Source organism: Lissotriton helveticus, chromosome 4_1, assembly GCF_964261635.1.
Source record: "Lissotriton helveticus chromosome 4_1, aLisHel1.1, whole genome shotgun sequence".
Taxonomy (NCBI): Eukaryota; Metazoa; Chordata; class Amphibia; order Caudata; family Salamandridae; genus Lissotriton; species Lissotriton helveticus.
In genome coordinates this window covers 582,110,988-582,138,272 of record NC_136063.1, presented here as the reverse complement: position 1 = coordinate 582,138,272, position 27,285 = coordinate 582,110,988, and the positions used below count along the sequence as shown (strand labels likewise).

The following is a 27,285-nucleotide window of genomic DNA, read 5'->3' as shown; positions in this document are numbered from 1 at the left end:
CGGGCAGGAGAAAGTGGTCTTCCTACACTTAGCCTGGGCGTGTGGTGCGATACAAGATTACTGGGATGACGTGTTGGGAGCGTTGGGGCAAATGGCCGCGACCACAATTGTGCACTCACCACTGGTGGCTCTCGTAGGCTACACAGCTGACATACATCACATACCGTAGGTTTACTGCCTTAGGGCTCCTGTTAGCTAAGCGTAGTGTGGCGTGCAGGTGGGGCAGAGGGCGGGCCCCAAATTCAAAGAGTGGTTTACCGACCTCCTTATTTGGCAGTAAGAAATGCGTTACTTACCTGTAACTGCAGTTATCCAGTATTGGTATCTTTCATAGATTCACATGCCTGAATCATTCCCCGTCATCGGGATGGGAGTCCCCGGTACATAAGAAAAGTAATGTCTCACTAGACATATAAGGAGATAGGCCAAGGGCCTCACATTAATAACATATGTAACCTTTGTAAAAAGGACCAAACTCTAGAGAACAACCAATCAGCTATCACCACCCTCTGGAACCTTCCTGGAAGGAGCTCTAGTCCCTCAGATGTTCGTAAGCACAGTGCTAAGTAGAGGTATCGCTGAGAGAACTAGGTGAGCCCTTCCAGGGAAGGTGGGTGGGTTGCATGTGAATATATGAAAGATAAGCAATACTGGATAACTGCAGTTACAGGTAAGTAACGAATTTCTTATCCAGTATTAGGGTATCTTTCATAGATTCACATGCCTGAATCAGAGTAGTAAGCAATGATAAGCACATTTCGGATGGTACAGCATGTACAAGTTCACCAGATAAAAAACATATCAATGTGAAAATAGAAAGTACCAAACTGCAATCAGAGAAAACAGTAGAGAACACTATGGAGAAATGTGCATGTAAAAAGAAAGGATGGTGGGATGAAAAGAAGGCTCACCTCTATTGGAATAGATGACGTAACACCGCCTGTCCCACTGCAGCATCCTTCATGAGTTCCGTATCCAAGCAGTAATGCTTGGCAAATGTATGCGGCGTCTTCCATGTCGCCGCTCTGCAAATGTCTATGATAGGCACACCTGCAAAAAGTGCCATGGAGGTAGAAATAGCCCTAGTGGAATGGGCATGTACTGTGGAGTGCAAGGGTTGACCCGCTTGCTCGTGACAGAAAGTATTAGCTCCAGAGATCCACCGAGAAATACTTTGTTTAGAAAGTGGAAGACCTTTTCTCGGTCGACTGTAAGCCACAAAGAGTTGGTTGGATTTGCGGAACGCCTTTGTCCTGTCAAGGCAGAATTTAAGGCAGCGTTTAAGATCCAGTGAATGCAGCATTCTTTCTGCCACCATTTGAGGATTTGGAAAAAAGGTACGTAAGACCACAGGCTCATTGAGGTGCAAGTCTGACGGGACCTTGGGCACAAACTTGGGATTAGTTCGAAGTATAACCCTAGCATGTTTAAATTGAATAAAAGGGTCCTGAATTGAGAATGCATGAAGCTCGCTTACTCGCCTTGCAGATGTAAGGGCTAGAAGGAGTGCTGTCTTCCAAGAAAGAAACTTGAGATCGGCTTTGTGTTTCGGCTCAAAAGAGTGTTTCATAAGTTGAGCCAGCACTATGTTGACTTGCCAAGTTGGGGGTAGAGACTTAACAGGAGGGAAAATCCTAAACAGATCCTTGAGAAATTGTTTGATCAGTCTATTTGACCAAAGAGAAGGGCCTGCAGAAGATCTCCTGAACCGGGATGTTGCAGCCAAGTGAACTTTAATAGAGGCGTGAGCAAGACCTCAAGTCGCCAGATGGAGAAGGTAAGGCAAATTTGTTGTGGAGAAGAAGAGAGGGTGTACATTCACAGACTTACACCAGATGCAGAATCTCTTCCACTTCAAGGAATATGTCTTGTTCGTACTGTCACCTCGGGCCCGAGCCATAATTGCCCTGCAGTCTGGAGGAATGTCTAGGCCATGGAACTCTCGGAACCCGGGAGCCAAGCCGATAATTTGAGAGATGCTGGATCTGAGTTCCCGGTCCTTTGGGAGGAGAGAGGTAAACGGCTTCAAAGGAATCGGCGGTTCCAGGGAGAGAAGATGGAGCTCCGTTAACCAATGTTGGCTAGGCCACGCTGGAGCTATCAGCATTAGCGTGCAGGGTTCAGCCTTCAACTCCCTGAGGACCCTGGGAATCAGGGGAATCGATGGAAAAGCGTAGGCAAAGACGTTGAACCATGCTTTTGAAAATGCATTCCCTAGAGATCCCGGTTGGGGATGCCAACTTGCGAAGTTTTGGCATTTGGCATTGTGCTGGGTGGCAAATAGATCCAAGAGAGGGGTGTCCCATTGAGATAATTTGCCATGTTGGTTCAACTCCCATTCGTGACATGTTGTTTGTTGCCTGCTTAGTGAATCGGCCAGCACATTGTCTGTTCCTGGAACGTATTCCGCTCGTAGGGAAATCTATAACCTCTAGTAGTAGATTGTCCTCTACCCCTTGAGCCTGGAAAAGGTTTTTTTTTTTTAAGTGAAGGGTACCCAACGCCCGAGCTGTGTCTGTACCCTTTTGTATGCCTTGAAGAGCTCCGTCAATATGAGTGCCAAAAAGAGGCTGACCATCATAGAGCATGTCCAGAATTTTAGTCTGGACCTCTGGCCGAAATGTACTCGCCTTAAGGCAACCTTGGCGCCGTAAGACCGCAGCGCTAGCCAGTTGGTAGAAACCAGTAGAGGCGATATTCATCGCACAATCGATGATCTCGGAGGCCGAACGTTCGCCCTCTAACAAGATCTTTTTTGCTTCCTCCTTTGTGTCGTCCGGCAAAGCCAAGTATGGTGCAATGTCCTCCCACATCTGCCTATTGTAGCGCCCCTAATAACGCTAAGAAATTGACGCACGCACTGTCAATGCAGACATGGAAGAAAAATGTTTCCCAATATTGTCTAGTTGTCTGCCCTCCTTGTCTGGAGGGGTGGACAGGGGAGCAGAAGTGGTTTTAGACTTCCGCTGAGCCGCCTGAGTGATGAAGGAATCAGGCTTAGGATGTCCGGTAAGGCAGGCCGGAGCAGTGTCCGGAGCTCTGTATTTTTTGTCCAGACGAGGCAACACTCGGGGAACCGAAGATGGATTGTGCATGATCTTAACACCTTGATCCCAGATGTAGACTATAATAGGCACAGATCTCACTGACTTCTTAAAAGGTTCCTTAAAGTCTTAAAGGAAACAATCCTGTTGGTGAGAAGGCATAGGGATCTGGAAACGCTGTGCAGCTCTTTCCAAGACATTATGAAAACACCCAATATCCTCAGGAGGCGAATTAGCTTGAGGAGGCACTGGGGACGCTGGACAAGGGATAACGTAATCATCCCACTCATCGTGAGTCGATTGGGAATCATGAAGCTCCCCTTCCTCTTGTTGATCATCCTCCTCATCATCCGTGGAGGGTGGAGGTAGAGGTGCGACAGGCACGGACTGTGGAAGCGGAGGTGGAAGCTGTGGGATTGGAGGCGGAGAGACAACTGGAGTAGGAGACGGAGCAGAAGTAGGGAATCTCTTCTTGTAGTCAGAAATTAAAAATTGGAGGTCAGAAACCAAAGACGCAGGCAGACAAACCATGGGAGGTAGGCGAAGATGGCTGCCGTCTGGATAACACGTCTGTTCCTCTGGTTCTTGTTCGTCATAATCCGAACTCTCCTGGTACTTGACATGAAGTTCAGAAGGACTTGTCGCAGCCCTGAACATACTGTCGTCGTCAGAATATTCCTCCTCTTCCAAAAGGTGAGAGGGAGGCAATGGTTGGACCCTGCTAGGTGAAGTAAGAGTAGGCGTCAACGTGCGTATTGTGATTTTAAGATGGACATAGGCACTGTCCACTTTGGACTCTGGTGTCGTCGACAAGCCCGTCGTCGTTGTAATCGTCGTCGACGGTGAAGCATCAATGTACACAATTGAAGGTGATGTCGAGGATGCTCTTGTCGACGGAGCCCTCGTCGACAAAGTCGTCGTCGATGGAAGAGACATCGACGGAATACTCCTCGTCGACGTAGGCGTCGACGCGCTCATCGTCGATCGTACCGTCGACGCTGGCTTGGGCGTCGACGATGATTTCTTAATTTTGATCGTCGATAACAATGGTTTAACAGCCGTCGACGATGACGTCGTCGTCAACGTGGACGTGCTAAGGGTGCCAATGATGTGGAGACTGTCGTCGTCGACGAGCTTACTCCCACAGCAGTAAAGGTGATTTTGTCGTTGTTGGGGCCACCGTCGACGAGGCTGTTGTCGACGGGGTGTAGTGTAGTTCCTATTTTCCCAATAGGCTCTGCGCATTGGAATAATACCTACAGCAGTAAAGGCCTAGGCCAGACGTTAACTAGGTCTACTACTGTCGATACTAGACTTAAGTTTTGGGTTTGCCAGCGTAGCTCAGAGTTCGCTAGAAACTTTCTCGAATGTTCAAGGAGGAATTAACTTCCCTGATTAGACAAGAAGGGATTTAGTTTCTGACAACCATAGAACATGACAACTTTGCTCTCCCCTAATCAAGAGTCAATCTCGAGAGTCGTGTGAGCACAAGGCAATTATTTTACTCAGTCAGTACGTGCATTCTTAGTCTCATCAGATTGTAGAGAAAAGGAAGAGACGGGCGTGTTCAATAAAAAGGTGTTATTTATTGATCAGTCTCTTTTCTCGTACAAGAGAAATGGATCGATATTATTGCAATACTTATAGTTAAGTAAAGTGCATACATTAAAAGCAATAGTATAAAATAATACTGTAAAAACATTGATATGGTTTCTGAGCCATATGATGTTTAAAATGATTAAAATATATTTACATATACATATACATTTGACTAAACGTACTCAACTGGTGTTTCTAAATACGCCTACCCCGTGTACCTGACCTAAGTCTAATGCGTGGGCGGGAATAGAAAGTTACAGTTTATGTTAAGTTTGTTTTTGCCAAGTGAATAACTAAAGAATTCTCTGTGAGGGGTTATTCAGTTCTGTACCTGGAATTTAGGATGAATGAGGAATGGTATCTCTTTCTCTGCTCTCGATATTCCAGGCTGCCTGCGAGGGCTGCCCAGAAGCGCCGGTGCTGGGTCTCTTGGCTTGAGATAGCAGCGCGTCTCTCAGCGCGTCAGGAAGGCGGGGCTGCTGCCAGCGGGGTCTGCTCCTGCTCTCGGCTTCGGCAAGTGTGGCTGCTCCGTCTCGTCACCACGCGTGTGTTTGCATAGGGCAAGATCGGCAATATTTATACCTTAAAGGTGCCGAGATTGACGTAAGGATGGACATAGATACGTCAATAAAGATGTCATACGACTTGCTCGTTAGCACATTCTTTACTAAAGTTCTCTGTGAAATCAAAACAATGGCCGCACGGATTTTCCAGGTTGTCATAGGTTTGATTTGTTATGAGAACGTCGTATGCCTTATCAGGGGCTGGAGGAATGTCGCTTGTCTAATTAGATCTCAAGCGTTATGACCTAATCAGATAACACGTTCCTGTGCCGTAGTGTGACTGCGTCAGATAACGGTATCTGCATCATGGGGGCTTTTCTTGCCTCATGGGCTGACTGTTAGTTAACTTGATAGTTAGTTTAACCAGAATAGGGTCAGGAATAGGGGGATTGATTCAGAACCTATAGGAATACATGACAGGGGTCGAAGTAGGCTTTTTAAAGATGTGTAAAACTTCTTGCTTCTGAAGAACCCTTTGTTGGTAAAGCCTTAAGGTGGACCTCTGAAGACTTTTTCTGCGTCTTCTTTTGAGGGGGCTGCGACGAAGGCCCTGGAGAAGCAACTCTGGGCCTTTTCTGTGAGTTTCTGGAAGACTTTGTAGAGCCCTCACTCTCCTCAGAAGACAAGGATTGGTCTTTGTCTTTAAGCCTCTGCAGCCAAATTAAAAGACGTCCCTCCCAGTCCTTAAGGGTCTTTGATAAAAAGGTACGACATACCTTACAGTTCTTTGAGGAGTGGTCCGGATAAAGGCAGTAGAGACAGTCTTTGTGTTGATCATCGATATGAAGCCTCTTCTTATTGCAGGAGGCACAGGGCCTACAGAGGCCCTTTTTTAGGAGTATCTGCCATGAAGATAAAGATAACTCCATTTAGAAGAAGGATTCCTGAAGAAAAAAAACACTGGAAATCCAGAAACAAGGGAAAACTGAACAGAGCTCAGTGGAGATTCCCTTAGCACGATGTGTGATAGAAAATCTGAGGGACTAGAGCTCCTTCCAGGAAGGTCCCAGAGGGTGGCGATACCTGATATGTAACTAATGTGAGGCCCTTGGCCTATCTCCTTATATGTCTAGTGAGACATTACTTTTCTGATGTACCGGGGACTCCCATCTCGACTACGGGGAATGATTCAGGCATGTGAATCTATGAAAGATATCCTAATACTGGATAACAAACAGTAACATATGCAGAATTACTACCCACTGCCTCCAGACCAAAAGACATTTGGGATCCCCACCACGCATACCTACTTACACATGCGGAGGCATCTTGTGACTCAATGTCCCCCCTGCCGTCCACTGACTGAGCAGACTCAACTGACTGACTTGAGATCCAAGGCCCTGTCCTCTGGCACACACAACCCCCTCCCCGGGACAGACATACTCCCACGGAGACTGCAGCCAGGTCTCGGGGAATTGTGGAGTTGGAACCCGCAGGGCTTGTCTACTGCATGGCTACCGCATTTTAATGTTATTACCTTACATGAGTGGCATTGTAATCGGTCTCACCGCTCACAATAGAGGCCAGAATGTCATGGTTGTTGTGAATGTCACCATTATCGATTATTATGTAATTGGACCCTGCTGTGCGTCCGCTGTATTCGAGTTGTATCAAATAAATGTTTTTGAAATGTGAAAAAAAAGGGAGGCTGACTGATTCAGTCACATGTTTAGCTCAAAAACCAAACAGTTGAATATTGTTTTGGACTTTGATGTCAGTTATATATTCAATAATTAGTAGTGTTCCTACTTTCTCAATGCTTTTGTCAACAAGTGGAAGATTTGTTTCAGGTCTTAGGTTCTGTAGGTTTTCAGTGTCTAAGGTAGATTTCTTTACAAGTGGGGTACTTGGTCCAGATTTAATCGCATCAGGGAAGATGCCTTCAGCAAGAGATACATTTGCTATTTTAAGTAGGATGGTAAGGAACTCTTCTGCATATAGTTTGGTTAGGGTACCTAATGCATTTCTTCAAGGTGCGATGATGGGTTGATGCCAACAATTACTGTGCCTAGAGTGGCAACATCGGCATAAAACAAGGCCTGGAGTGCAATCAAAGAGACTGTTAGTGGCTGAGACTAATTTAAGCATTCCTTCCATCAATCTGTTGTTTGTTGCAGTAGACATCCGCCATGAGACAGGTATGCCCAGGCGTAGGCCAGGAGCTGAATGTGACACAGGACTCAATCTACCTCACTGGAGAATACATCACCTCCATCCCAAACACTCAACTTGCAGGCAGCTACAATGTTTCTGTGTCACTTATAAATTTAATTTCAGCAACTTTTAAAAGGAAATTGAAAAAGCACACCCCTAACTGGACATCCAGGAGTAGTCACAATGAATATCTGGCATTTAAAGTTAATATAAAAAATAAATACAAAAACACACCTTGAACCACCGTTGTCAATTAAGAGAAATGAACTGCGTCACTCCAATGAGAACAATGCAGACATGCGTTGTGCAGCCACTGAAGGGACTCGCAAAATGTGATTGACAATTTAACCGACCAATGAATGAAGCCCACTGGCCCAAAGCCCCTCTCTGGATGGTTATTATATATGAATTGTTTGGAAAAACAATAGTCTGGTGAGACAGCTAGAGCTGCCTCAACGGCCAGACCTACAAATAATTACAATGAAGTAATCTAGAAAGCTACATACAATCCGAACGGTTCCTCCAGCTATAAAAAATGACAAAGCATATGGAAATAATATAACACCCTGAAGCAAGTTCTACATAATTATTGTATTGTAACATCGGTTTAAGACTAGTAGACAAATGAGTTGACTACTTGTAAACAACATTTTTATTGGTACTATTTTGCATCAGAACAGTTCATATAAGTTACACAAAAAAAGTCAGTTATTCTACGTTTTCGTAATAAATTACTCTTTTTCATTAGGCTCAGATATCTGGAAAAACCTCACATCTTTTGCCTCTTTGCCTCTGGGGTTCCACGCCATCACCTCTTCTGTTTGGGGTGTCTCTCTTTTAGTTGGGCTTAGGCTGGAGGCAAACTACTGTATAAGATAATACACATGACATAATAAATATATGAGGAAGGTGCTTTTAACTCGGTGCGTCTTCATTCAGACAAAGTGATGCTTCACGTAGACCAGGGCCTAACCACTGCCTAATCCTCAGATGTTTATAGAGGTAGCTTCGTCCTCATCGGAAGTTTCTAAGACACAAGAAAAACAGTGTTGAGCCGACTGACTCTAAAAAAATGATACGCTCAAAATGAAAGGTGCTTCGCTTTTCCTATCGTGACTCATTCTGAGCATAAGGCTAGCTGGATCCTCGACGTGCTCTTACAGCGCAGCATAGGTGAGGAAGTGAGGCTCCCCCGAGCCAGGTCCGTGGAGGTCCGTATGGGGATGCTTCGAGGCCAGGAGCCTGAAAGAAACAAAAAAACAGAAAAGAATGTTGAGCGTAGTTGTAATCTTATTATAAACAAGCATTGGCATAGCCAATAGGTTTCGCCTTTGGGACCTTATGTGTTTAGCCAGAACTTTTAGCTATGTTGTAGAGCATTGTGGCTTCGGTGCATTATGTTGAAAAGTTATAATTAAAAAAAAAAGTGTTACGCATTTTTGTTACCTTTATACAAACGAAGACGACATTATGTACAACTGAAAAACCAGATTAAAAATAGATTTTAACATAAAAAATGTCTTCTAGTTTTTTTGTACTTGCACTGCTGGCAACTTCTTCCTGCATGTACTCATGCTTGTTTGTTATACATTATTTTGTTATGGGGGAGCGGGACATAAATAACGGAGGAGTGGAGGTTGAAAAACAGTAATTTAATGAGAACACGAGCAGCGGACGGTCTCTAGGGGAGAATCAACAGATGCCAGATTCCAAGGGCAGACTGACGTGATGCTTAGATGGTGTGCTGATGCCAAATGGTGGTGGTGAATGATGTTTGGTGCTCAGGTGGTGACATTATATCCCTGATACTCAAAGTACGGCCCTGGGGCCACATGCGACCCTCCTGACCTTTACATAAGGCCCCCTGAGCAGCAGCAGCACTGACTGGGCTGCTGTGAATGTGACTCGGGACTAACATTAAAAAAAAGTAAATATACACCAAGCACTAATTTTAAGGTTAATTGCAGTTAAACAAAAGGAAGTAACTAGGCCCTTAACTTTAGTTACACCTTCATTTTTAAAGATAGCAAACAATTATAAATACCATAATCTTTTCAAAATCGAAAAAGTGTATTTCATTGACCTTCATGCTCATGCCCCACCCTGACAACAATGCATTAGCGATTACATCCAAGCAAAGGAGATGTTTTTGTACAACATGCATCCTGAAGTCGTGTATTTCGAGGTCATCATATATCTGATGAAGAAGAAAAAGGTGGGAAATTGAAATAAAACAATTGCCCAGGGTCACCCAATTTGGTCAAGTGTAGAAGCCGGGATTCATCCCAGGTTTTCTGGTTTCACATTGTGCAATGAGTGGTATTATATGGAGTGTATTTATGTTGCATTGAATAGAGTGTAATTGTGACGTGTAATTATGTAGCATATGATTATGTGCCACATAATTACACATCACATAATTACACTGAATTCAATGCAACATAAATACACTACACATAATACCAGTCAGTGCCATATAATTACACACATCATACTTACACTCTACTCAATGCAACATAAATACAGTCCACATAATACCACACAGTGCCACATGATTATATGCTACATAATTACAGTGCACTCAATGCAACATACACTCCCAATACAACTCAGTGCCACATCATTACACACCACATAATTACACTCTACTGAATGTAACATACACTCCACACAATACCACTCAGTGCCACATAATTATATGCTACATATTTACACTGCACTCAATGCAACATACACTCCAAATAATACCACTCAATGCCACATAATTACACGCTACATAATTACACTCTGCTGAATACAACATACACTCCCCATTATACCAATCAGTGCCACATAATTACACTCTACTCAATGGAACATAAATTCACTCCACATAATTCCACTTAGTACCACATAATCACACGTCACAATTACACTCTATTCAATGCAACATAAATACACTCCATATAATACCACTCAGTGCCACATAATTACACGCCACATATTTACAGTATACTCAATGCAACATAAATACACTCAACAAAATACCACTCAGTACCACATAATTACACGTCACATAATTACACTGAATTCAAGGCAACATAAATACACTCCACATGTGGTACTGAGTGGTATGTGGTGTGTATTTGTTGCATTGAGTAGAGTGTAATTTTGTGGTGTGTGATTACGTGGTACTAAGTGATATTATGTGGAGTGTATTTACGTTGCATTGAGTAGAGTGTTACTTATGTGGCGTGTAATTATGTGGCACTGATTGGTATTATGAGGAGTGTATGTTGTATTCAGTAGAGGTTAATTATATGGCTTGTAGTTATATGTCACTGAGTGATATTATTTGGAGTGTATGTTGCATTGAGTGCAGTGTAATTATCTAGCATATCATTATGTGGCACTGAGTGGTATTGTGAGGAGTGTATGTTGCATTCAGTAGAGTGTAATTATGTGGTGTGTAATTATATGGCACTGAGTGGTATTTGGAGACGGACCACATCCTCAGGAACACACGCTGCAGGCACTTACTACTTTGCAGCGGAACACAGGCAGTGATGGGTGGGGACGGCACAGCCGAGCACCGAAGGTGAACAAGCTCACATTAAAATAGTCTTTTAGGGGAGATTAATTGAAATCGACTAGCAATCTGGAGGGAGGGTGTGTCTGGGAGCCAACAGAGAATTGTGATCTTGGGGGATACTTGTGCTCTGCCGCTTTGAGGCTCTGAAAGCACCAAGAAGCTGAAGTCGGCAGAATTTAAAAGCAGTCACAGGAGTGGACCCTGCTAGCAAAAATAAGCAGCAACACTGGGAGAGGAATGGGGCAAGGAGCAATGATGGGGGAGTTGTGCAGCCGAAATCTGAAAACAAACCCGCAAGTAGTGCGCAATTGAAATCGACTAGCGACATGGAGGGAGGGAGGGGGTGTCTGGGAGCTGACAAAGAATTGTGATTTTGGGTATACTTGTGCTCTGCTTCTTCGAGGCTCTGAAAGCACCAAGAAGCTGAAGCCAGCAGAATTTTAATGTGAAGCACGCTGTGGGCGCATTGTGTAAATAAACATAATTAAAGAGTGGTGCACGCGCTGTAATAAATGCAGCTGGCATCGTGCCCGCCGATGAAAGTGAAAGCCACGGCCGCAGTAACCTGATCCATGAGGAATACAGCGCACCGCTGCTTGCTCCCGAGCACCCTAGGCCAGGAAACAAAGAAGGCGGGACAATCACCCGTCTCAAAGCAATTGCATGCTGTCTTTTTAAGAAAGATGCATGCACAGGCCAATTGCGGGTTAGTAAAAAAAAGCACACGCACGAGCGTGTGTTCAGAGTTCCAAAGCCCTTACTAAATGCCTCGCAGAGCAGCGCATGCGCACTGGCTCAGGAGAGACCTAAAAATAGTACAAGGCAGACTTCAAAATGAAAGGTAGCTTCGAGTCTGCAGACAGAAGCAATCTTCAAACAAGAGGGAGCACCGAACATGACCCCTCCACCCTTCCTCACATGAACCCTACAACAGAATGTCAGCTCTCTTCCGATACATCGCGCTGCTCCTGGCCTGACCATAAATTCACCTGACACTCCTTAAGCTTCAGTCTACCGCTCCCCGCACCCTCTTGTTGTGCCTTCACAAAATGGGGCATATTTACTAGAAAATTATGCTGCGTTGCACTGCAATCTGATCGGCATAATTAGGAAAGTACAGGGATGCGTCAAATTTAAGGCAATACGATACATCCCTGTGCTTACCTCTGCGCTGGGGCACAATTGGCTGTCTAGCAGCAACCAGTGGTCAAAGTGGGCGTGATCAGCAGGGCATGGAGTGACTTTACTTTTTCAATTTAATAGAATTTGTTCCCCAACTTTTTTATTTTAAAAATTCATCCCAGGGTGGCAGAAATAGTCAAGGCCTAGGATATAGATAAGGCTTGGCAGTTCGTGGCCGAATGGGCGGGGTGGGCAGAGATGGAAAAGGACTCCATCTCTTCCTTCTTGTCCAGAGAAGACAAGGATAGTTTCCACTTCTTTTGCTCTGCCGCTGCCTTCTGTCTTCCTCTTATTCCCTCTCTTTTTATCTCTGTCTCGCTCCTCCTTACTTACTGAAAAACGTGTCTTCAAGAAACGTCTCGTACCCTCTCTTGACTCCTCTTTCCTTCATTCGTTCCCCTGTGAAATGGATCCAAAACATAAAGAAACGCTTTTGATGGAAATGTCGTCTTTTTTCTGACATTTTTCTATTCCAGAGTGCAGCCCCAAGACGAAGAGAAAAAAAGTTCACAATACGAAAAATAAATGAATGACTAAATAAAGCAAGAGTGGTCACAAACATGCCACATTGGCGTTATTCACACGCACATGCATTAATGCCACTCTAAAGGGTTTGCCAGTGAAGCGCTGCTTTCGTTTTCTCGTCTTTCTTTGAACAACATTGGATGGGGAAGTGCACCATTCCTGGAGGTACTGCAATAACTGGCTGATGCGTGGAGTGGAAAACTTTGGAGAATTTTGAACTGGATAAGTCATACACAGCAGGCATCATGATTACTGAGGTCCTAACACCACTGCTTCTCCTTCAGCTCTCAGAGGTTGCTCTCTCAACAAGGCTATAGGTCCATTAACCACGCAGCGCATTTATTACAAGAGATCAGTAAATTTTCGAGGTACCCCATCTACCTAGTGGCTCAATCACTATTTCAGCTTAGGGGGCTGAATTCTGGGAAAGTCATCAGATCTGTCCAGTAACACGCCTAAGTTATGCCACAACTGGAGGAATCTAAGGAATTGGAATCAGGGAGTTCAAATTCCTCTGGGATGGCGTCAAAGGACTTCATATGGTTGGATTCTCATCAATTCCCCAACTTGAGATTTCCACTAGCATTGGGTGCAGCTTTAGTGGGTGAAGGCATGGAATCCAGAAAAGTGGAAACGTACAAATATCTTTGGCGGGCTGGCCACAAACAGATCTAATTGCAGGCAGATGACAGGGTTATCTCTGCAACTGAACAGCCAATCCTTTATGACAATTAACCGTGTGGCCTAGTAGCATGGGCACATCAGCCATAGTTAGTCCACCACTACAAACTAACTGGATGCATTTGTCCTATGAAATCCTAGGTTGTTTGCCTGCCCACAAAAAAGAATGAGACAGAGCCCAGACTGTTATAAAAAATCAGAAGGGATTTTGTAAGGGTAGCTTTGGGTCACATTGTGGACTTTTGGGAAGAGTGCCATCCTGAACCCATAATTGAGAGAAGAATATGCCACACCCAGAGGTCTCTCTGTTGACTGTCTAGCAGGGGCACAATGTTATGGTCCGAGCACAGTTCTGGTTCAATGGCAATGTACATTTGTACTTTAAAGTTTGGAAATATGAGTGTGCAGTTAGGACTGTAGCTGATCACTCTGTATGGGGATGACTTACTTGCCCCAATTGACTACAAGATGGTCACAACCCTGCCCATCATTTTTTTGCGTGTAAAATCTGTTTATTGGTTTTCGGTTAAGGAATAGCAGAAGTTAGTGACATACACAAAGGAACGTCACTGTTGGCCCCAGTAATAGTGAGTGCATGGGTCTGTACAGCATCAGAAAACAGTTGCATAATAACATCTAAAGAAGTAATGCACTGTAATGAAACAAGGGTATTGACGGCAATGCAAAGGACCATGAGGATCATGTGGATCCAGGTATTACAAGACTCTGTATAAACATGTTCTAAACAAGTGAAATGGGGTATAACAAAATGAGGAGAAATTAAATAAACAAAATGTAGAACTGCGTATTTGATGGCATGCTGCTGCTGTGCCCACCCACCTTAAACCCCTCATGTGGGTGCTGCCGGCTTTAGAGATTAAATGATGTGAGTGATATATGACTGAATAGCCGCTGACTGATTGTGTGAGAAACCAATGGCTTTGACGTACCCAGGTTACGTGGGGAGGAATAGATACCCCAAGTGCTTGAGAGCTCAGCGATTGGTTCCTGATCCAGAGCTGAATCCCCCGAATGCACACTGCAGACGCCCAGCAGGGCCACCAATATTGAGTCCCAATCTGGCCGCCAGTGGGAGTCTGCAGAGACCCAGTAAATCTTTCCTATGAAAGTGATGTTTTCCGCCTTGGCCCATGTTAATAAAGAGCACCGCCACACCAGGGCTTGTGGGGATTCACAACCCTGCCCATCATGAGTAGCGGAGGAAGAGAAGCATATCATTGCACTGAGTGCAGCCCTCCTTTCCAGTGAAAACCCTGCATCAAGGCATCCCTCTTTATCCAGGCAGCAAGGGGTTCAATTGTCAAAGCAGACAGCAGAGATGTGAGGGAGTATCCCACCCAGGTAGCACAGAGAGCGATGGGTCACAAAAGAAAGTTTAAGAGTGCAACAGAATGTAGAAAAGCAGTCTCTTATAGGCAGCACCATAAACTGTCAGGAACAAGCATTTGAAATGCAATAGGTCACACATTATTGAAAGTTTGAGCTATTGGCGTTGCAAATTATAATGCAAAGCCAATAGCTCAAACTTTTAGTTATGCAAGACCTATTTATTGCAAATGCTTGTTTTTCTATTTCTTTACTTTTGAAGCAACCGAGGCACCCGCGCTTTAAAGCTAAAGCGCAGATGCCACCATTGCAACAGAAGAAAACAAGTTACTTACCTGTAACTTTGGTTCCCAAGTATTGGTAACTTTCATAGATTCCCATAGTTGTATCATTCCCCGTTGTTGGAATGGGAGTCTCTGTAACAAAAATAACATAGCAGTAGGTACAAAAGAGAAAGAAAAAAGGCCTAGGCCTCATTCCCTTTTGTAGCATATCCGCCTCTTTTTGTAAAAGAGACCAAACTAAGCATCAGCCAATCAGAAGAGCCTCACCCCATAGAACCCTCCTGAAGGAACCTCAGAGCCTCAGATTTTCGTAGCCGTTGTGTAACAGTAACCGCATCTGTTGAAGGCTGAGCTTTCCCAGGGGAGGAGGGTGGCCGGGCGCATGGGAATCTATGAAAGTTACCAATACTGGGGAACCAAAGTTACAGGTAAGTAACTTGTTTTCTTGCCCCAGTATTGGAACTTTCATAGATTCCCATAGCTTGTATCAGAGTAGGTAGCAGTAAGCAATAAAGCAAATTTTGTGACATAAATATAGAGACACGTAAGTATGTTATGTTATGTTATGTTAAAAATGATTTATTAAGCGCACTGACACCGATTGGTTTCCTGGCGCTGTGAAGACAGAAGACGTGACTGGAGGTATTATTTTGAGGGCGAGTTATTGATATGCTTGTTTATAAAGCCAAGTCTTTAAGGCTTTCCTAAATGACATGAGGTCAGGACAGATCCGGATCTCCAGGGGGAAGGCATTCCACAGGCGAGGAGCCAATGTAGCAAATCTGCAGCCACCAGACCGCTTGCGTTTAAAAGAAGGTGTCTGTAGGAGGCACAGGTGAGCGGAGCGCAAATTGCGGGACGGGACACGCTTCATGATAAGTTTGTCGATTAATTTGGGGCTTTTGCAGTGTAGGGATTTGAAAATCGTGCAGCCTGTTTTGAAGGAGCAACGCTGGGCCACAGGGAGTCAGTGAAGTTTCATAAGCAGTGGCGTGGCCGGTTGCCATCTAGGCTGGTTCAGGATCAGTCTGGCGGCGTAGTTTTGTACCATTTGAAGGCGTTTCAGCAAGTAGAGGGGTAGACCCATGTAAATAGAGTTTGCGTAATCCAGGTGGGAAAGCACAGTGGCGATCACCACCTGGGTAATGGCTTCCGGGGTAAGGAGGCGCCGAACCTTTCGAATTTTTCTGAGTTGGAAAAAGCATTTGGAGACCACCTGGCCCACTTGTGTTTTCAGTGAGAGATCACTATTCAAGGTGACTCCAAGTGTCTTTGCCGAAAAGGAGGGAGTCGGAGCTTGGCCCATGTCTGGCGGCCAGTAGTGCGTGCCCCAGTATTTGACGCTGTCCCCTGTGAGAACTAGCTCGGTCTTTCCCGGGTTCAGCTTCAGGTGATTCCGATCCATCCAAGCTTGGATGTACCTCATGGTCGACTGAAAGTTAGAGATGGAAGTTTCAGAATTATCTATGGTGAAAAGCAGTTGCAGATCATCTGCATAGTTGAACACCGTCACTTGTTTATCTCTAAGAGCCTGAATTAAGGGGAGAATATAGAGATTTAACAAGTGAGGTGACAGGGAGGAGCCCTGTGGTACTCCACATGGGATGGTCTGTTTGGTGCCAACTAGATCTCCAAGCCGAACTGCCTCAGATCGATTCTCCAGGAAAGATTTCAGCCAGCTGGCCGCTGTGCCCCGGACGCCGGCCTGGATGACACGATCAATCAGGATGGTATGGTCGACCGTGTCAAATGCGGCTGACAAGTCCAGGAGCACCAAGGCCTGGGGGAGCGTTTGTCTGCACGATCCCGGAGAGTATCTAATACTGTCATTACCACCGCCTCCGTTGAATGGGCGGGGCGAAACCCCGCCTGATGGGGTTCAACGCAGTTTGATTCCTCCATGAAGTTGGACAGGCATTTGGCTACATGAGCCTCCAATACCTTTGCCAGGAAGGGGAGCAAGGAAATGGGATGGTAGTTTGCCATGCATGTTGGATCCGCCCCAGGTTTCTTTAGGAGCGGAATAACCTTTGCTTCCTTAAAAGCAAGGGGCACTAGTCCAGAAGTCAAGGAGTCATTCAGGAGAGTGCAGGCAGGGACAGGGAGAGCGGCGAGGCAATCCTTCAAGATGTAAGGTGGACATCTGTCCGACGGGGCGCCAGATTTAATTCTTACTAGCAGCTCCTGAAATTGCTCTGGGGCAATAGGAGGAAAGCTGCTAAGTATGGCAGAGTTATTGGTGGTAGACGTACCAAGAATGGTGGAAGTCAGAGATTGAGGGATACTGGCTTTGATTACCACAATTTTCTCAATGAAATAGACATTTAGTGAGTCACATAAGGTCTGAGTTGGGGTTAAGCTGGGGCGGACACTGTCTAAATTCGTTAGCTCATTAAGTATGGAAAAAATGTCCTTTGATCTGTTTGTCGAGCTAAGGATGCGGGAAGAGAAATAGGCAGCTTTAGTGGAGAGGATGGACTTCATATATTCTTTCCTGGCCGTGGTAAACCTGATCTTTAAGTCGGGGTCATAACTGCGGCGCCATTGGCGCTCCAGTTGGCGCAAGGCCAGTTTCTTTGCTTTTAGATCAGACGAAAACCATCTCTGTGCATCTGCGCGCCGAGCCAATTTGACTATCTTATAAGGGGGCATGTATGTCACCTGCTGCTTGTAGCCAGCTGGAGAAGTTGGATTCAGATAAGTTGATGTCAGGGTGGGGGGATGGAATGGTGTTGGCCAAGTATCCGTACTCTCATAGGAGAAGAAATAAACCATAGATAGAATAACAATCTGTACTAACAGTAAATACAAAATGTGCAAAAATAGTAAGGAGGGATAGTGGGGAAAGCTCACCAATTAGTGGAAGAGTTTCCTCAGGACTGCCTGGCCCACAGCCGTGTCTTGGATTCCAGGCAGTAATGTTTCGTAAAGGTGTGCACGCTGTTCCAAGTCGCAGCTCTGCAAATGTCTCTGATGTGTACTCCCGCGAAGAGAGCTGTAGATGAAGCCACGGATCTTGTGGAGTGTGCTCTAATCCTGCTGTCCAGCGGCTTACACGCTGTTGAGTGGCAGTATAGAATGGCACTGGAGATCCATCTTGCAATACTCTGCTTTGATAGTGGAAGGCCCTTACAAGGACCACCAAAAGCGATGAATAATTGAGAAGATTTACGAAACCCTTTGGTGCGATCCAAATAAAATTTCAAGCACCGCTGCACATCCAGAGACTGGAGCGACCTCTCCGCTGGTGTGGAAGGGTGAGGAAAGAAAGATTTGAGAATCACAGGTTCATTTAGGTGAAAGTCTGAAGGCACTTTTGGAATGAACCTCGGATTAGTTCTTAAAATCACAGTATTTCTTCTGAACTGGAGAAAAGATTCCTGTATTGTGAGAGCCTGCAGTTCCCCAATGCGTCTTGCCGATGTGAGGGCAAGAAGAAGAGCCTATTTCCAAGAAAGAAATTTCATGTCCGCCCGATGAATCGGTTCGAAGGGATTTTTCATGAGCTGTGCGAGAACCAAATTCAAATGCCACGTGGGAGGCGGAGGCCTCACCGGGGGAAAGACTCGGAATAAGCCCTTGAGAAACTGTTTAGTCATCCTGGATGACCAGAGAGAAGGACCAGATGCCGGAGGTCTGTAGCGAGAGATCGCTGCCAAGTGAACTTTTATGGATGAATGAGCCAATCCTGTCTTAGCCAAGGACAAGAGATAAGGTAGAAGCTGATGAGGCTGAGAAGAGAAAGGGTCAACACTTTCCTTCCGGCACCAAATGCAAAATCCATTTTCCATTTCAAATGGTAAGTTTTGTTAGTGGAAGGGGCTCTAGCTTGAGACAGAACTTCTCTTACTTCATTCGAGATGGGAAGGTTTACGAATTCTCGCTGGTCAGGAGCCATGCAGTCAGGTGTAATGAATCTGGGTCCAGATGACAAATCTGCCCGTGGGACATCGTGAGAAGATCCAGAATCGCCCATAAAGGAAGTGGAGGAACCAGAGACAGAAGGTGAAGCTCCGTGAACCAGAACTGTCTCAGCCAAGCAGGAGCTATTAAGATCATCTTGCACAGTTCTGCTTTGATCTTTCTAAGAAGCCTCGGGATCACCGGAATGGGGGGAAAGGCGTACACAAATGCTCTTGACCAAGCTATCGAAAGCGCATTCCCTAATGATCCTCAATGGTGAAGCCTGCTTGCATAAAACCGGCATTTCTTGTTGATCGGGGTGGCAAATAGATCTATTGAGAGTTTGCCCCACCGTTGAAAAATTTCCTCCAAGACCGTCTGGTTCAGTTCCCATTCGTGGCTGACTGAGGACAGCCTGCTGAGTCTGTCCGCCTTTTCGTTTAGAACTCCTGTTAGATGTTCTGGCCGTGGTGTTGTCCGAGCGGACGAGAACCGCCGAACTCTGCAGTCGCGGGAGAAATGCCTGTAGTGCCAGCCTGATAGCCCTGAGTTCTAGGAGGTTGATGTGAAAAAGACGGTGCTGAGGCAACCAATGTGCGCTGACATGAAGATCCTGAAGCACCGCTCCCCAGCCGTCCAGCGAAGCATCCGTCGGCACCACTTGAGGAGCCAGATTGCTTACGAAGGATAGACCTTGGGAAAGGTTTTCTTGCTTCGTCCACCACAAAGCTGCTATTTTCATTGCCACAGTAATTATCACCTTGTCGTCGAATGAGCCGTGAACCTGCCTCCATTGTTTGTTTAGCTGTTCCTGAAGAGATTGCATTCGCAATCTGCAATAAGGTATCAGAGGAATGCATGAAGAGATCACTCCCAGAAGGAATTTGTAACGGCGTACTGAAAGATACTTTCTTTTTCTCAATATCAGCGCCATGGATTGCAGTTTTACCTGCCTTTCTAGGGATGGAAAGGCCTTGTTGAGAGTTGTGTCCAACATGGCCCCCAGGAAACGCGTCGTCCTGGATGGAATCAGAGATGATTTCTCTTTGTTGAGAGTAAGACCTAAATTCTGGAATAGGTTCGTACATGCTTTGACTGCTTCCCTCGCAGCCTCCCTGGACGGGGCCTTCAGCAATCAGTCGTCCAGGTATGGGAAGACCTGAAAATTATGTTTCTGTAGGAAAGCTGCCACCGGTGCCAGCACCTTGGTAAAGATCCTTGGGGCAGAGCGAAGTCCGAAGAGCAAAACCCTGAATTGAAAGTGTCTCTTGGCTACTGTAAACCGAAGAAACCTCCTGTGTGCTGGGTGAATGGGTATGTGAAAATACGCATCTTTGAGATCGAGAGTGGCCATGAAATCCCCTGGATTGATGAGACGTAAGATATCCTGAAGTGAAACCATCCGAAAGGATTGGGAAAAAGAGTTAGGTGTTTAGCTCCCTGAGATCTAAAATAGGGCGCCATTTCTCCAGCGTCTTTTTTACCAGGAAGAACCTGGAATATAATCCGTCCCCTCTTTGAGATAAGGGGACTAGCTCCACAGCTCCTTTGAGGAGCATCTGATGAACTTCGAGCTGCAAGAGACGGAGATGTTTTGAAGGAATGGCAGCAGGGGGCTTGGAAGGTGGAATTTGTGTAAACTCCAAAGTATGGCCCTTTCGAATGATGTTGAGCACCCAACGATCTGATGTTATCTGTGTCCAGTTGTGGAGGTACTGAGATACCCTTCCTCCCACAGATGTTGTCGTGGAGGTGGGTACAGCAGGCAGAGCCAGAACGCCGCTATTGCCTCTTGGACGTATCACGTCCCTGACGGTTAGGCTTCCTTCTCGCATTCGATCTAGAGAAAGACGAGCCTTGACCTTGCTTTTGGTGATAGGGCTGACGGTAGGATTGCGACGTTGATCCGTATGAAGAGTATCTTTGCTGCTGGTATGAGCCTCTGTATGATGTAGTACTCCTTCCTCTGGCACCCCTGAAAGGAGCTTTCCAGTATTGAAGTGTGCCAAGAGACCTAGCCGTCTCTGTATCCTTCTTTATTTCTTGAAGGGCATCATCAATGTGTTTTCCGAATAATGCCTCTCCATCAAAAGGGAGGTCCAAGATCTTATTCTGGACCTCCTGCCTGAACCACGTCGCTCTGAGCCATCCTTGGCGACGAAGAACTGCTGCCCCAGCCAATGAACGAAAAGCCGTAGTGGCAATGTCCATAGCACAATCTATCACCTCAGCCGATGTCGCTTCCCCTTCTTGTAGTATCTTTTTGGCTTCACCTCTGGCCTCCTGGGGAAGTTGTTCCAAATAAGGTGATAGGTCACACCATAATTGGCGATCCTACCTGCCCGATATCGCCAAAGCATTTGCCGCTCGCACCAAGAGACTAGCCATTGAAGAGAACCTTTTTCCTGCGTTATCAAGTCGCCTGCCCTCCTTTTCAGGAGGAGTTGTAAGGGGTGCCAAAGGGTTGCGGGATTTCCTCTGTGCCGCCTGCGATATCACAGAGTCCGGTTTTGGCTGCCCAGTCAAGGACGCCGGACCATCTTCAGGGGCTTTATATTTCTTTTCCAGGCGTGGTAGGACCGGAATAACCGTAGCCGTTTTTTTTATCGCCTTTAGACCCTCATCCCACACATGCTCCAAAATGGGTATAGATCGGGTCACCTTCCTATAGGGCTCTTTAAAGTCATAGAGGAAACACTCGGTCTGTACGGAAGGCATAGGTAGCTTGAACCTACTAGATGCTCTCTCCATCAGCTTATGGAAACCCCGACGTCTGCTGGGGGCGATTCCACTGGGTCTGGACTAGGCGACGCTGGATTTGGGATCACATACTCATCCCACTCTAAGCCTTGATTAGGCCTGTTATCAATATTCTGATCCTCATCCGAAGAATCATCCTGAACGTAAGTGCTGGAGGTATATTTGGAGCAGGTATGTGTGGCTGAGAGAACACCTGGGTTGGCAACTCTGGAGAAACCATCATTGGAGTCGTGGGGGCAGGTATAGCTTGAACTGCCGAGATAGAGGCAGCCTGAGTCGTAACCTGAGAGAAGGATTAGTTACTTACCTGTAATCCTAGTTCTCTTCCAGGGGTATCCTCATCAAAGTCATAAGCATTAGAATATTCCCGCCCATGTGCGGGACCCCGGAAACACTATATTATATGTGCCCCACATATATATACTCATATATATATAAATATATATATATATAACATGCAATAGCAGCCAATAAAAACAGAGCTGAAATATGCTGTGTAGAATTTCCACCATACATGCAATAATAATAAGCATTAGAAACATGAGAAACAACACAAAGTTTGTTTTAGAAACTGTTTTAATGCTCAGAAAGCAGTAGAAATTCTTATAACTCACTGGAAGCATAGAAAGCTCCCAGTCTGCATTGCAAACACACAGTCTAAAAAGACTGAAAAGCTAACCTGTAGCTACATTGCAATAAACTGACACCGTGCCTTTAAGGCACTCATGACCCCCAGTATCCCATCATGCCTCAGGGGTGACAGTTAGGTCAGTTGTTCTTTTCGGAGACTGAAAAATAAACCCAATAACAAATAGGTTAACCATATCTCCTTATTAAAGAATGTCCTTTGCCCGGGGAGGCGGGAGGGTTGCTTATGACTTTGATGAGGATACCCCTGGAAGAGAACTAGGATTACAGGTAAGTAACTAATCCTTCTCTTCCAGGGGATCCTCATCAATAGTCATAAGCATTAGAATAGAATAGCGAGCCTCACCTCATCTCCCTGCGGGCAAAGGAGTAACAATACAGTAATAAACCATATTAAGCCTAGTATTCACTAAGCTTGTACAGGCCGTAGGCTACCCAAATAGATTCCTCAAAGAGGCTTGTCCTACTTGAGTATCGGCCCTGGAATCAGACTCGAGACAGTAATGTCTCGTAAAGGTATGAACTGATTTCCAAGTCGCAGCCTTGCATATCTCTGACATTGGGATGTCGTGCAAGAAGGCTACTGTAGCGGCCTTCCCTCTAGTGGAATGCGCTTTGGGCGACTGCAACAAAGGCTTGCCTGCAAGCTGATAAGCCAATTTAATGCAAGAGACAATCCATCTCGCGATGGACCTCTTGGCCGCTGGAAAACCTGTTCGCATTGAACCATAGTTCACAAACAGTTGATCCGTTTTCCTAATCCCTTTGGTCATTTCCAAATAGAGCTTGAGCACTCTCTTAAGATCTAAGGAGTGAAGTGACCGCTCGGCTGGGGTCGTAGGATTTGGAAAAAATGAAGGGAGGGAAATGGACTGATTTATATGAAAATCAGAGATGACTTTAGGAAGGAAAGCTGGATGAGCCCTTAGGACTACCCTATTGTGATGAAAGATAGTGTATGGTTCTTTCGCACAGAGAGCTTGAATCTCGCTGACTCTGCGAACAGAGGTAATCGCCACCAAAAAGGCCGCCTTCCAAGAGAGATGTTGCAAAGAGGCCTTGTGGATGGGCTCAAAAGGTGGTGACATTAACCTGGATAGCACCAGGTTTAATTCCCATGGAGGGGAAGGATTTCGCACAGGGGGATACACTTTCTTCAACCCCTGGAGGAAGTCCTTAACCACTGGAACCTGAAAGAAAGACACCTGATCTGGTGATTTTCTGTATGCTACTATGGCTGACAAATGCACCCTAATAGAAGCGTATTTCAAACCAGCAGTAGCCAGGGAAAGAAGGTATGGCAAAATGACGTCCTCCTGTCCTTTAGTCGGATCAAGGTGATGATCCCTACACCATAGGAAAAACCGCTTCCACTTAAACGCATAAGACGTTCTCGTGGAAGGTCTCTTAGCCTCCTTTAAAATGTTCATGCACTCAGGAGGCAAGTTCAAATGTCCATATTGCAGGACCTCAGGAGCCATGCTGTTAGGTTCAATGATGGGAGGTTGGGATGCATTATCCTCCCGTTCATTTTGCTCAACAGGTCCGGCCTGCAAGGGAGTCGTCTGTGTGGACACACAGACAGATGTAGAAGGTCCGGGTACCACCACTGCCGCGGCCAATCCGGAGCTATCAGGATCATTTCCATGTTCGACCTGCAGAGCTTGGAAACTACTCTCGGAATCAGAGCCAGGGGAGGAAACGCGTAAGCGAACGTCCCTGACCAATCCATCAGCAGAGCATTCCCCTGAGTTCCAGGCCGGTGGAACCTGGACGCGAAGGCGTGGCATTTGGAGTTTTCGTCGTCTGCAAACAAATCTATGGCTGGACGACCCCAGCAACGAAAACAGCTCTTCCACCACATCGTCGTTTAGCACCCAGTCTGGCTGATCTTCGAAGTGCCTGCTGAGTGCGTCTGCTTTTACGTTCAACTCGCCTGGCAGGTGCACCGCCACTATCGAGAGGCTTAGAGAGAGGAGCCAATGCCAAATTGCCTGAGCCTCTCGAGACAGAGGGCGAGATCTTGTGCCTCCTTGTTTGTTCAGATAGAACATGGTGGTCGTGTTGTCTGTCTGAACTAGGACTGAGTTGGACTCTATCGCTGGTAAAAACGCTTTGAGAGCCAGGAATACCGCTCTGAGTTCCAGCATATTGATGTGGTATGTCTGCTCCTGCGCAGACCACAGGCCTTGAATCTGAAGAGGACCCATATGCGCTCCCCAACCTTGTAGAGAGGCATCCGTCACTATCGACTGGTTTGGAAGAGGCTGGTGAAACCGAACCCCCACCAGCAGATTCTTTCTCCGTGTCCACCATTTGATGGCGTCTTTCGTTGCTTGGGAGAGCTTGATGCGATCCTCCCAAAGTCCTGTCGCCTGGTCCCATTGATCCTCCAGGGCCTGCTGTAGAGGCCGCATTCTCAGCCTTGCGTTGGGGATGAGAAAGATGCAGGATGCCATGGAACCCAGCAGGGATGCGACTTGTCGGGCTGTTGGAAGCCGAGAGTCTATCAGAATTCCACATTTCTGGTTCAGGGAAAAAAGTCTCTCCTCCGAAGGAAACGCTTTTCCCACTTTTGTGTCCAGAACGGAGCCTAGGTAGTGAATTGACTGTGTAGGCCGCTGGACTGACTTCTCCAGATTCACATGGAGACCGAGCCTGTGCAATTGGAGAAGACACAGATGTAGATCGTGCTTTACCCGCACTGGAGACGGACCTTTTAGGAGCCAGTCGTCCAAGTATGGGTATAGGAAGAGTCCCTTCTTGTGCAGAAAAGCCGCCACCACCGCCATGCATTTGGTGAAGACTCGTGGTGCGGACTTGAGACCGAAGGGTAGCACCGTGTACTGATAGTGTTTGTTCCCTACGACAAACCTCAAGTACTTGCGATGTTGTTGAGCAGTGGGATGTGAAAGTACGCATCTTGCAAGTCCACCGAACACATCCAATCTCCGGCTTGGAGATGTGGGCATATTTGGTGAAGAGCCAGCATGCGGAACTTTTCTCTGATGATGATCTTGTTTAGAAGTCGCAGATCGAGTATTGGTCTGAACTTGTCCTCCTGATCTTTTTTGGGGACAAGAAAGTACCTGGAGTAAACTCCCTTTCCTCTTTGAGCGAGAGGAACCTCCTCTATCGCTCGCTTTTGTAGTAGAACTGTTACCTCTCTTCGGAGCAAGCTTAGTTGGTGAGGGGAAGCGCTCTTTGGAGGTATGTTCTTTGGAGGAGCCAGGAAACGTAGTTTGTATCCATTGCGCAGTATATTCAGCACCCACTGATCCTTGGTGATGCTGACCCACTCTGCCAGGTGTTGTGAAGCACTTCCTCCCACTGGAGTGGGCAACGGCGCCAGAGGAAGCCACTGATCAGGCTTTTCCTCCTCTTGTAGTGGTAGAGGATTGTTGATGACCTCCTCTACCTCTGCCCGGTTTACCTCGAAACTGGGATTTTCCTTGGGCTTTACTTTGGGACCATTGAGGGGTTTGAACCCTCTGTTGAGCCCCTCTCCCCCTGTTGGGCTTGAAACGACGCTTGAACTCTTTCTTCTTTTCCAAGCCCACCGCTTTCACTGTGTCTAGTTCCGTCTTCATTCGGGTCATTTCTTCGTCCGCATGCTCACCGAAAAGAGCGGAACCCGAAAAGGGGAGATTAAGGATGCGATGTTGAGCATCCGGCTTCAGGCCTGTCAAGCGTAACCATGCCGATCTCCTGGCACAAACCCCATGAGAATAGGAATGCGCCGACAGGACAGCACCATCCGCAGCCGTGCTTATCATCTGATTCGCCACCAGACATCCTTCAGTCACGGTCTCTTCAAAGTCCTGCTGGTCTTCTTTTGGCAGCTTGGCTTTGAACCTTTCCATAGAGTCCCATAAGGCTCTGTCGTACCGACCCAGGAGTGCAGCCGCACTAGAAACCTTCAGAGTCGACGCAGCTGAGTTGCAAACTTTGCGACCCCAGGAGTCTTGCGTCTTGCTGTCCTTGTCTGGGGGGACGGAAGAAGAACCTGCCACTGCGTGTGTCTTCCTCGCCGCCGCCACAATAACAGAGTCTGCTGGCGGGTCCGATCTTACAAAAACCGGGTCAGAAGAGGCCGGTTTGTATTTCTTTTGGATGCGGGCTGGCACCGCTCTGATAGCCGCCGGAGTTAGGAATACCTCCTTGACAGGATCTATAATCCCCGGAACTAACGTCAGTAGAGGCCGGGTGATCGCCTTTTTGTGTAGAGTCTCGAAAATGACTGTCGTGGTAACCTGAGGGACAGACATTTCAATGTTCAGCTTCTGAGCTCCTCTTTGCAAGACGTCCAGATACGTGCCAATGTCATCCACTGGGGAGGATCGGGACGTAGGACTGTCCGTCAAAGTAGGGGAGTAGTCCCTCTTGGAAGACCTGGTAGAAGAGGTCGAGGAAGTAGACGGAGTTCGTCGACGTCTACGGTGGACACTGTGCCTCCTCTCCTTGGATCGTTTCGAACGCACCTCACGTCTAGGAGAGCGAGACCTGACCCGCTCCTCTGGGTCTTTTCTGGGAGATCGGGTCCTTCTGGGAGATCTAGTTGGTGTTCTCACCGGAGATTTGTGCCTGGGAGGGCTATGCTTGTCCATCTCCTCCACTAGATCCTGAAGAGGAGACCTGTGCTGCGAGCTGGCGTAGTCCTGCATACGTTTTGCAGCTCCAGAATCTCTCCAATGATCCAAAGACTTATACCATCTAGGTGAAAGTCTGACCTTATCCGCCCAAGGGTCCGTCCGACGCTCAGGTGACTTGCGTACTGGACTTCTGGACTTCGAAGACGTAGTTGAGGAGCCAGAGGACCTTGAGGTGGAATGACAGGAAGCTGACTCCGTTACCATCACCACATCTGAACCTCTCGACGCCGAGCGATCTTCCCTCGTGGCCGAGTGCTTTCGGGGAGTCGGTGGATCAAACAATCTTGTTTTAGAGTGTCTATGCGAGGATGTATGGTCTCTCGACGTCGAGCGGCGATGAGCAGCCGCCGACGGAGTTCCACGTCTCGACGT

General features: G+C 46.5%; 1 protein-coding gene across 1 annotated transcript in view; it reads right to left on the bottom strand.

Annotated features, from left to right (window-relative positions):
- Positions 1-7,994: 7,994 nt before the first annotated feature.
- PPP1R42 (protein phosphatase 1 regulatory subunit 42) overlaps positions 7,995-27,285 on the bottom strand; it is a 541,010-nt gene continuing 521,719 nt past the window's right edge. The window contains exon 11 of the mRNA XM_078687204.1: positions 7,995-8,602. Within this exon, the coding sequence (XP_078543330.1) occupies positions 8,518-8,602 (85 nt within the window). The 3' untranslated portion in view covers positions 7,995-8,517. The remainder of the gene's footprint in view (positions 8,603-27,285) is intronic.